At 36.6% G+C, this 12,306-nt stretch overlaps 1 protein-coding gene across 1 annotated transcript; it reads left to right on the forward strand.

The window, feature by feature from the left end:
- Positions 1 to 238: 238 nt before the first annotated feature.
- Positions 239 to 12,097, forward strand: LOC105187401 (fatty acid synthase-like). Its single transcript, XM_025296962.1, is given in 21 exon segments — positions 239 to 550; positions 651 to 901; positions 2,848 to 3,079; positions 3,230 to 3,399; positions 3,402 to 3,502; positions 3,504 to 3,648; positions 3,946 to 4,239; positions 4,305 to 4,512; positions 4,591 to 4,751; positions 4,993 to 5,310; positions 5,394 to 5,869; positions 6,364 to 6,668; positions 6,748 to 7,149; positions 7,396 to 8,420; positions 8,567 to 8,808; positions 8,883 to 9,576; positions 9,691 to 10,522; positions 10,705 to 11,183; positions 11,322 to 11,576; positions 11,652 to 11,903; positions 11,984 to 12,097. Coding segments are annotated over 21 exon segments (7,125 nt in total). The 5' UTR covers positions 239 to 381.
- Positions 12,098 to 12,306: the final 209 nt, after the last annotated feature.

Genomic DNA, 12,306 nt, shown 5'->3' on the forward strand with positions numbered 1-12,306 from the left:
TATAATTGCAAATAAAAATGTCAAATATGTCCTATGATGCATTAGTTTCTTCACATTATTGCAATAAAAATGACAATGTTGAAAATTTTGCAAATTTTACAAATTATAACTTACCATTTATTTGAATTAAACATCTTTATCGCCACCTGTGATACGCGACTGTTCACCGAAGGGAATCACACGGACCGACGTTACCCCCGCGTTGCAATTCTTTCCACTTCGTCAGTAACGTGTGAGACTTAATACCACATCGTTAGAAATCTAACATATTTTCAAAGTAGGAAGTAATTTAAAAGAAGTGACATACAATATACGTGAAAACGAAATATAGATAACATTAAAGTTTGCGGGCTTGTATTAATTGTATAAATATATTTAAAAATGTATTGTAACGGCACATCCACGATTGATTCGGCGCCGATTCAGGATGAAATCGTTATATCCGGAATTTCTGGCAGATTTCCCGAATCCGACAACGTCAGACATTTAAAAGAAAATCTACTGAATAAAGTAGATCTAGGTTCGGACGACTGTCGACGTTGGCAACATGGTAATATCTTCTTAAGTATTGTTATCCAAAGAAGTATCGATATATTACATTTTATCTGATATCTGAGTGTGTTGCTTTCCACATGTTATTGAATTCGCAGACCATCCGGATATACCAAAACGCACGGGAAAGGTCAATAATATCGAGAAATTTGATGCGGAATATTTTGACATACCCTTCAACCAAGCCCACCTGTTGGATCCTATAACTAGATGTCTTTTGGAACATACGTACGAAGCCATCGTCGACGCCGGGATAAATCCGAAAGATTTACGCGGCACGAAAACAGGAGTTATCGTCGGGACAAGTTTTTCCGAATCGGAGAATGTGCTTGTTTATGAAAAGACGCAGGTACAAAAATGCAAATAATATGCAGTAAATCATTCCAATCTTTGTCACAATTTTTATACGCAGATAAATAGATTTCTTATAAAATTATAAAATCGGTTTCTTATTTCGAAAGATACGAGGGTCGTTCAATAAGTCCTTAGAAAAAGATAGAAAAACAAATTATTTTGGGTAGATTTTTTTTTATTTTTCAACATAATCTCTTTTTAGCTCTATATACTTTTCCAAGCGTTTCTTCAATTTTTTAAGCCGTCCAAAAAGTAGGATTTCGGAAGGTCCTCAAAATAGCCATCTGTTTGGGCGATGACCTCCTCGTTCGACGCGAATCGTTGTCCGCCGAGCCATTTTTTCAAGTTTGGAAATAAAAAAGTCACTGGGGGCCAAATCCGGTGAATACGGTGGATATATAATAATTCGAACTTCCATAATTTTAGCCATCGAAACTGCGCAGGTGTGCACCCGTGCATTGTCTTGATGGAAGATCTTTTTCTTTTTCAAATGAGGACGTTTTTTCTTGATTTCTTCGCTCAACCGGTACAATAATAACGCATAATACTCTCCAGTTATTGTTTGTCCTTTTTCCAAGTAATCGATGTAGATGATTCCGCGTGCATCCCAAAAACCGTGGCCATCACCTTGCCGGCCGATTTCACCGTCTTCGCCTTCTTCGGAGCCCGTTCGTCTTCAAAAACCCACTGTTTTGACTGTTTCCTTTGTCTCTGGAGTGTAGTGGTGTATCCATGTTTCGTCCACAGTTATATATCGCCGCAGAAACTCGTCAGGATTGCGACGGAAAAACGCTAAAACAGTCTCAGAGTCGACCATACGATTGCGTTTATTCTCCACTGAGAGCAAACGCGGCACCCATCTTGCCGAGATTTTTTTTACATCCCAATTTTTCGTGCAGAATTGAAAACACTATATCTTGCGATAATGCCTGTGGCCTCAACTATTTCGCGCACTTTGATTCGTCGATCACTCAAAACCATATCGTGGATTTTGTCAATCATTTCGGGGTGTTCACTTCCACTGGACGTCCCGAACGATGTTCATCTTTTGTGGGTGTACGGCCACGTTTAAACTCATTTACCCAATTGTAAACAGTTGCAAACACAGGAGCAGATTGCCATGAACTTCATTTAACTCAGCTTTAATCTCTTTCGGTGTTAAGCCTTTTAAATATAAGTGTTTAATCACCACTAGAAACTCACTTTTTTCCATTTTTCTAAATAAAGAAAAGTTTATTGCTTCAATCGACAATAAAAATGAAACCATGTGATGGATATAACTGAGACTTTAACAGCTGTCTAGTGAATACAAGTAATGATGCTTATTAAAAACAAACCATTTTCGATGCGACTGCGAGCGCCATCTCTTGGATTTTCTAAGGATTTATTGAACGATCCTCGTATAATCGTCTCATTTAAAATTTAATAAAATGTAATCAGTTAATATAAAAAGAAAAGTGTGGGATAATTTAATTTAATAGATAAAGGATTTCTGATCGATTTTTAAACGAAAGTCCATTTTCTATTTTCTCGATAATTTACGATTTTGATATTTAAATCGCAAAGAGATGAGATTGAGTGAATTAAATCAAGACAAGAATGAATGATAACAATTGTATGTTATTTATATAACTAACCGGCAAAAACTCTTGTTAAACTGAATTTGAGATATTGATTGATGAGTTGTGCTTGTTGCCGTCTGTTACTTTCAAAGCACGATCAATTGAGAAAATTTGGAGTTTTATTGCTACTAATTTTATATTACCTTTATCTTAACCGTATAAAATACGATAAAATAATACTATATAAAAGCAAATTAGATATCTATCGAAGAAACTATCTACAAAAAATATTATATATCCACATATATAATTTTATATAATTATTTCCATACTATAGTATTATATACTGTATATTAATATACTCTATATATACATGTAGGTTACTGATCATAGAAGTCTAGAATGTAGAAAGTTCATGCAAGCAAATTGGATTTCTCACTGGTTAGGTGTCACAGGGCCATCTTACACGGTCGATACGGCTTGCAGCTCGAGTATATACGCTATGGAGCACGCATACAGAAACATAAAATTTGGACAGTGTGATAACATGATCGTTGCTGCCACAAATCTCTGTCTAAATCCTCTAATATCTTTGCAGTTCATGCGACTAGGTATCTTATAATTACTCTTTACGCCACACTTCGAACGTCACAGATAAAATAATCAATCTCAAAATTTAATAAAGAAATACTTTCGTAAACATATTTTTTTATATTTTTTTACAAAAGTAACTGCTATCATTTAGCATTTTGTAATTTCAGGTGTTTTATCGTCCGACGGGTTTTGCAAACCTTTCGATAATAATGCGAATGGTTACATGCGCAGTGAAGCGATCGGGGTAGTGTTTTTACAAAAAGCGAAGAATGCTAAAAGAATTTACGCAACTGTAATTCATTGCAAAACGAATTGCGACGGATTCAAAGAAGAAGGCATTACCTTCCCATCGACAAAATTGCAAAACTTCTTATTACAACAGTTTTACGACGAATGCAATATATCGCCGTCTGTTGTTGCCTACGTCGAAGCTCATGGTACCGGCACGAAAGTTGGCGACCCAATAGAAATTAATTCAATCGAAAAAGTTTTTTGCAAGGATAGACAAGGCCCTTTACTAATTAGTAGCAGCAAGTCAAACACTGGTCATACTGAGCCTGCCAGCGGCCTGCTTCAAATTATTAAGGTAGCGTGTTATTATTAATAATTAAATAAATTTATCAAAAACACAGATATTATCAATATCAAAAATAACTATTCCATACGCTATAATAATAAAACATCAACTTACGCCATACAACTGGGGTGTTCTGAAATCTGCGCTCATTATTTAAATAGCGTTATTCTTGAAAATATTTGAAATATTTTTTGTGGAAATGTCGAAAGAGATCATTATTCATAAGGATATTCAAATTTTCAACATAACGCGTCTTTGAAGTTAGAAGTTTTCTCAAAATGGATATTTCCCTCTCTCTCTGACAAGGTGCTGATAACAATGGAAACTGGCGTAATTCCACCAAACATAAATATCACAAAAGAACGAGATGATATTGAAGCTTTTAAGCGAGGGACTATACGAGTCGTGACTACTCCAACAATATGGGAACCTACTTTTGTGGCTATAAATTCTTTTGGTATGGGAGGAGCCAATGCTCATATTTTGTTAGCACCTAATATGAAGCAAAAAGTCAACGGTGGGGCACCAAAGGACGATTTGCCAAGACTCGTCGTCCTGTCCGGTCGTACCGAACAAGCACTGGAGTCATTCTTATGTGAGGTAAGTAAAAATTGTGTCAGTTAAAAGACAGAAGTCTGCATTCATGCAAAATACGTCCAATTTAGATTGGAAGTCAACTGGTAGATGTTGAATATGTTCGGTTGTTGCACGAACTCCATGCGGAAGAACTTCTAAATCATCCTTACAGAGGTTACACGATTGTTGAAAACCAAATATCGAGCAGCATAACGAGCGAAATAGATCATTATGATGGAGTAAGAAAGCCGATCTGTTTTGTGTTTTCTGGTATCGGATCCCAATGGTTTGGCATGGGTAATTTCTCTCTCTTTTACGTAAGCGAAACGATTTAGTTAATTATTTATCAATAAAATTGGATTTATATGTTGATAGGAAAAGCATTACTGCGTTTTCCAGCATTTTGTGAAACCATAGAAAAATGTAATATACTTCTAAAGATACATGGAGTGCACATCATCGACATTTTAACAAGTAAACAAAAAGTCACCCTTGACTGTATATCGAACACAGTCGTGAGCATCACAGCAATGCAGGTGATAAATTTTCTAACAATGATCGCGCAGTAAAAATCAATATCGAAGAGAGAAGATCATTTTACTGATTACTCTGAAACTCACGTACTTCGTAAGATAGCTCAATTAAGCTAAAACACTTGTAATAAATTGTTCTCATTTACTTAACATATGATATGGTCGATTTGAAGAATAAGCTTTATGCTCTTCTCAAGCATTACGTGAAATTCGAAAAACATGACTCCTTTATTTCCTTCCACAGCTTGGATTAATAGATCTCTTGATGTCGGTAAACGTTGTGCCAGACTATACCATCGGTCATTCAATCGGTGAACTTTGTTGCGGATATGTAACTGGTGACTTCACGATCGAACAAGTGATTTTGTCCGCGTACTACATAGGATTGGCGTTGGAAGAAACAAAAATAGCGAAGTACGCCATGACGGATATTGGCGTTAGTTACAAAGAAGCGAAAGTCATGTGTCCAGTAGATATCAAAGTAATATGCAGCTATAGTCCAGACACATGTTCCATCGTCGGACTGAGGGAATCAATAGTGACATTTACGAAGAAATTAGAGGTATTCCTCATTTTTCCTTCAGTATATTCAGTCTCTTACACAATATATTAAATAAATAATTCTGTTTATCCACTCACACACAGATTAACAAAATCCCTTATAAGGAGATAAATTGCTGTAATATTCCTCTTCATAGTTGCTATATCGTCCCTGCGAGAGAAAATATTTTGGCTAAATTACAACGGGCATTACCACAAAAGATGATGCATAAACAAAAATGGTGCAGATTGCCTTGCGATTATAACATATCGTATGCAGAATACTTTACCAACAGTTTAGTGAATCCTATATTTTTCGAAGATGTCGCGAAAATGATTCCGAAAAATACAGCGTTCGTGGAAATCGCGCCGGATGGAATTCTGCAGGATGTCTTGAATAAAATTTTCGATACGACAACCATCACGTTGACTCAACGTCATCACGAAGATAACGCTAAAGTATTTTTGCAAGGACTCGGCAAGATGTACAACTTTGGCTTGCAGCCGCAATTAGCCAATCTCTATCCGGCTGTAGAATTTCCGGTTAGTCGCAGCACGCCGATGATCTCGCCGTCGATCAAGTAAGTTGATTACATTACTTGGACACTTTCCGATCCACTTATGATGCGACTGTCTCACTTCTATACTATGTCATCTAGAATCTAGAGTCTATGATCTAGAGTAAATATTTACTGTAGTATATAATGTAGTAAAAAGTTTTCTATTTTACAAAATCTTATGGCATTTATTTTGCTTTTTATACAGGACAAATAAATAATAAAATGTCTTTAACATGTTCATTGCCAAACTGAAAATTTGAATTTCGTGTGGTGGCCAAAGTTATTTTTTCTTTTATTTATTTTTAGTCGTTTTTTGCACGATTGAACTGGCATTGAACTGAGTCTTTTCGAGGATCCTGGTTTGTCACTCATAATAAAAAACAATTGCGTGAACGGCCGTTTGGTGAGGGGCCGCAACACGCGATATCGCGTGAACGGCAATGAACGTGTTAAAAGTGTTAAGAAACAATATATAAACATAATATATCTACCTAATTGATTTATAAATTTACAAGGTGGAAGCATTTGGAAAACTGGTACGTCGCGTCATTCGCAACGGAGAAACAAATCACGTCTAGAGAGATTGTAATAGAAGTCAACATACAAGACGAAGATTATGAATACATGAGCGGCCACATAATCGATGGCAGAAATCTGTTGCCAGCTACAGCATATATTGAATTAATTTGGAAAATGGTTGGAAAGTTAAGGGGGGAATCGTACAAAAATATACCTGTCGTATTTGAAAATGTCAAATTCCTTCGAGCGACACTTCTTTCGAACCAAGCAGCTGTAAAACTAACGTTAATGGTGCAAAAAAGTAAATCAATAGTGTTTGCTCAACAAGTATCTTTTTTCGAACTTTCGATATAATATATTTTATATATTTGTTTACGCAGGTACTGGGAAGTTTGAAATAACAGAAAATGGTAACGCAATTGTCACTGGCACGGTACGTGTTCCACTAGATCTTGACAAGGAAAATGTGCCCATCGATTATCTAGAAGAAGACGATAACGAGAAAGAAATAATGAAAACGAGAGATATATATAAGGAGCTTAAATTACGCGGATATCAATATACGGATCTGTTTCGTTCTTTAAGAAGTGCATCCATTACTGCCAGCCGAGGACACATAGAATGGATGAACAACTGGGTAGTGTTTATGGATAACATGCTCCAAATAAGGATCCTTGGGATAGACACGAGAAATCTTCGTGTTCCTACTGGGATAGAAAAATTGGTGATCAATCCGAGGCTTCATGTGCAACATCTAAAAGATACTACGACTGAAAGTACAGGTAGGTTGACTATGAGACATAAATGTAGATAGATTTGTAGATAAATATAAATAAATATAGATAGAATGAAAGAAATATAGATTTCTTTCGATGTTCCCTTGTCTGGAATCTCCGTAATATTCTCTTTCAAATATTCCTTCATAATTAATATTCTAATTAGAATGTCACTTATAAGATATATATATATTATATAAATGAATTAATTAAATGATACAAGCTAAGTAAAACACGCTCAAATATTCTCAGAACTCGCTGTGCACGTATACAAAAATTTGAATACAGTAATATCTGGTGGTGTGGAGATTCGTGGCATTACCGCCACTATTATACCTCGACGGAAGGTAACGGGGAGTCCTGTCCTTGAAAAATACAAATTTGTAGCTCATCGAGACGGAGTAAAAGTTTCTCTTGAAGTTGGAATAACTCTGTCGACACATCTTGTTCTGGAGTACCATCAAACAACCAAAATGGACATTATCGAACTACTCGAAGATGATGATGACATTTCAATAGAAGAATTAGTCTCTCCGCTGTTTGCTAAAATTTTGGGGAACTTACCGCTCATTCAGCCTAATATTACTTTGATAAATAGAACTAATCGTTTCGATGACATTAAACTTCCTTCAGAAATCGTAATTACAAAGTCAAAGAAGCTATCGACGAAAAACAATATAATGTTAGTCACAGGCTGTAATTTGTTAACGAGCAGCAAAAAGGAAATCCTAAAAGAAATGTTACTAATATTAAGAGATGACGGCTTTTTGTTGACACGTGGGCAATCCCTCACAAAAGCGGATCTTGCCTACGCAGACGCGAACAACCTAGCGGTAATACTCGAGAAACAGACAGGCAATGAGTCTATAACGCTCTTGAAGAAGAGAGGTCAGCCGACGAATAAAACGCAAGTTATATACGTGAACAATTACGAATTCTCTTGGCTGAAACAAATCAAATCAATTCTAAGCACGGCGGACGAATTCACTAACAGTATGAGAATAATTATTGTTGGAGAGAAGGACACAGAATGCGGCTTACTGGGTCTCGTTAATTGCCTGAGGAAAGAACCGGGCGGTGAATTAATTAGAGGTGTGTTCATTCAGGACAAGAATGCACCGAAATTCTCATTGCACGATCCATTCTACGCGGAACAACTTCGGATGGATCTCGTTATAAATGTTTTACGGCCCGAAAAAGTATGGGGATCGTACAGACATCTTCCGTTGGAGCCCCTAAAACACAAGCTTGTACATCATGCCTTGATGAATCAATTGGTATATATCGCTGACGGACAAAACAAAATATATCTTAAATTACCATTTCCATATGGTTAAAAAATTATTACACTAGATATGTTACTTATCATATTTAATTAAACAAAGTATCATTTTTATGGTATTAAACATTGTATCACTTTTAGGTGCATAGAGATTTAACTTCATTACATTGGATTGAAGGCGATATCACTCCGGATTACCAGCACGAAAATCTCGTTAATATAATTTACGCTTCTCTTAACTTCAAGGATGTAATGCTAGCAAGCGGTAAAATTAACTTGGATGATTATATGTCTCGCGGACGACTGGAAGATTGCGTATTAGGTTTGGAGTACGTCGGTATCGACGATACTGGACGCAAAATAATGGGGCTAGTCGAAAATAAGTGTGTGACTGATAAATCGTGTAACATTGACAAGAGAATGTCATAAAGTAATAACGATATAATTCTTTATTCAGGTGCATATCAAATATGCGGGTGGTCGATCAACATCTATCCTGGGAAATTCCAGACGGATGGACTCTCGAGGACGCCGCGACGGTTCCCTGCGCTTATGCCACATGTTACTACGCATTGTACCTTCGTGGAAAATTAAAGAAAAACGACAAAGTACTGATCCACTCAGGTACCGGCGCTGTAGGACAAGCTGCTATCAATATTGCACTTCATGATGGTTGCGAAGTTTTTACCACTGTTGGTACCTTGGAAAAGCGAAAGTTCATACGAGATACTTTCCCGTCTATACCGGAGGATCATATTGGGAATTCGCGCGACATCAGCTTCGAACAGATGATATACCAACAGACCAATGGTCGTGGTGTGGATGTTGTATTAAATTCATTAGCCGAAGATAAACTTCAAGCGTCTGTACGTTGCCTCGCCAGAAATGGGCGATTTTTGGAAGTCGGAAAATTCGATATGATGTCTAACAATACATTGAACATGTCGGTATTTTCGAATGGGATTACATTTTACGGTATAATGTTAAACGTTTTTATTAACAGCAGCAACGAACAGAAAGATAATTTAAAAACGATATTAGCAGCAGGTCTTAGAAAGGGAGCCATAAAGCCAATTACTAGAAAAGTTTTTCAAAAGGACGAGATAGAAGCGGCTTTTAGGTACATGGCAGCTGGAAAACACATTGGAAAGGTAAGATGATTGATAAATGTTCCTAATGGCATTAGTTATAATAAACGGGCATGTACAGTGTTACAAAAGATATAGTGTTAATACAGTATGAAAAGTTTTATATGATGTTTTCAGATAATTATAAAGATACAAGAGGAGGAAGAATTCATGAACACGCCTTTGCTTGCCCTACCGCGTTACTATTGTCTACCGAATAGGTCATACATTATCTTGGGAGGATTGGGTGGTTTCGGCTTGGAATTAGCCGACTGGTTAGTCATTCGTGGTGCCAGGAACCTCGTGCTTATCTCACGAACTGGACTAAAGAACGGTTATCAGCGTATGAAGGTTGGGCTGTGGAAATCTTACGGAGTGAAAGTATTACTCGTATCGAACGTCGATGCATCAGACATCAAAGATTGCGAGTACGTATTGAGAACAGCGGAGGAATTGGCGCCAACAGACGCCATATTCAATCTTGCTGTTGTACTAAACGACAAGATTTGTCAGAATCACACGATAGAGACATTCCAGAAACCATTCAAAGCGAAAGCGTAGGCCACGAAGAATTTGGACCAGTTGTCCAGATGCATATGTCCTGAGCTACGTCACTTCGTCGTCTTCTCCTCCGTGTCGTGCGGTAGAGGCAATGCCGGGCAGAGTAATTACGGAATGGCAAATTCTATCATGGAAAGAATCTGTGAGAGAAGAACACAGGAGGGCTTACATGGATTGGCGATTCAATGAGGCGCCATCGGCGATGTCGGTATTGTAGCCGACATGCAAGAGGACGACAAAGAAATGGTCATTGGCGGTACATTGCAGCAAAAAATAAGTTCCTGCATCGAGAAGCTGGAAGAATTTCTCTTACAAGAGCAGCCAGTAGCGGCGAGCATGGTTGTGGCAGAGAAGCGTTCGAGCGCTGTTAGCTCCATCAGTGTTATTGACACCATAGCCAACATTATGAGTAAGTGAAAAGTATTAATTAAAATGAGATGGAAAAGGTTAACTATTAACTATTATTTGAGGAGGAGAAATGCATATAATGTACAAATGTTTGTGTGAGTCGATTTTTGCATTTGCTTGTGCTTCTCGCAGTTCGGACGTTGCTACATTATATTTATTAATTACGAATGACTATTAATACAGGTGTGAAGGATTTGACCACTGTGTCTGCTCAGGCACGCCTGTCTGAACTTGGAATGGACTCGATGATGGTCGTAGAAATCAAACAAACCTTAGAACGGAAGCATGGGATATTTTTCGCTGCCCAGGATATTCGGAATCTCACTTTTGCCAAACTTGCTGAAATGTTTGACCAAGAAGCGAAGAATGAGAATTTACGCTCTAGTGATGTTGCGGATGGAAATAAATCGACTGGTCTAAAATTATTTATCCATACAATGGGTGAAGACAATTTAATAAACGACATCTGTATGAATCTTCAAACGAAAGGCGATACAACGAAGGACGAGATATTCCTTTTGCCAGGAATCGAAGGTTGTGGAAATATTTTCTATTCTTTGGCGCCGAAAATTGAAGCACCAGCAACATGCTTACAATATGGAACTTACAATATCGGCAAAAATTGTAACACAGTAGCCGATATCGTTGATAGTATCTTCAAAGTATGAATCTTTCACTTCAATATAGTTATATAGCATAAAGTACAAGTAAAATTACATTGTAACACAATATAACCTTATACAATATTAATTCCTTTTTTTAACTACTATTATATTTCATCGTCTTTTCTGCACTTTCAGCATATGATACAAAGAATCAAATCTAAGCAAGATTTCCTTATAATCGCCTATTCGTATGGAACGTTAATTGCGATCGAGTTAGCAAGAAGGTTGGAAAAAATGCACTTCCAAGGCCGATTGGTGTTCATCGACGGCGCACCTGAACAGTTAAGAGCATTGTTAAATCAAATTATATCTGGCGCTACAACTGAGGAACTTGAAAATAATATTCTTCGAAGTATAATGGATGTTTTAGAGCCAACGATTAGTGGAAAGGTATTTATTATTATAAATATTATTTGTTAACGTGAGTTTCTCCGGAAAAAGTCAAATAATCTACTTATCTTGCAGCTTTTCTTGGAACTGAATAAACTTACCAACTGGGACGATAAGCTAAATATGTTTGTAAAACTTCTTCCTCCGTTATATATGAAATTCTCTGCCGAATCTATGAAGTCTCTATGTTTAACAATTTACAAACACGTGCAAGCATTATATAAGTATAACATAACGGAATTACCGAAAATTACGTCACCCGTAATATTTCTTAAGCCAACCACAATGTCGCTGAATTTTCCTCATGAGGATTATGGCCTCCATAAGGTATATATCATATAAAATTTACTACGATCAAAATTGTTTAATTCACACGGAGGAATTTTATTCAACGGAATAATTTTCAGATTACCACTGGAAATGTGCAGGTGCATTATATCGAAGGAAATCACTCTTCGATATTGTACAGCGACAAAGTTGTAGCTACTATCAATGGGCAATATATTGATGCAATATATTGACATATTAATAATGGAAAACAATGATTTATAATATACAATATTATAATAATATATGTTAAATATAAGAATTAAAGGGTTAATATAAAAATTAAAGAATTAAAACGTAGATTACCTGTTGTAGAAAGGTGGAATTTGAAAAAAAATACAACGGTCAGAATTTCTGACGTTAATATAACATATTTCCTTTCATCTTGTACGGCTAAACCGCT

Source organism: Harpegnathos saltator, unplaced genomic scaffold, assembly GCF_003227715.2.
Source record: "Harpegnathos saltator strain DR-91 unplaced genomic scaffold, Hsal_v8.6 scaffold165, whole genome shotgun sequence".
NCBI lineage: Eukaryota > Metazoa > Arthropoda > Insecta > Hymenoptera > Formicidae > Harpegnathos > Harpegnathos saltator.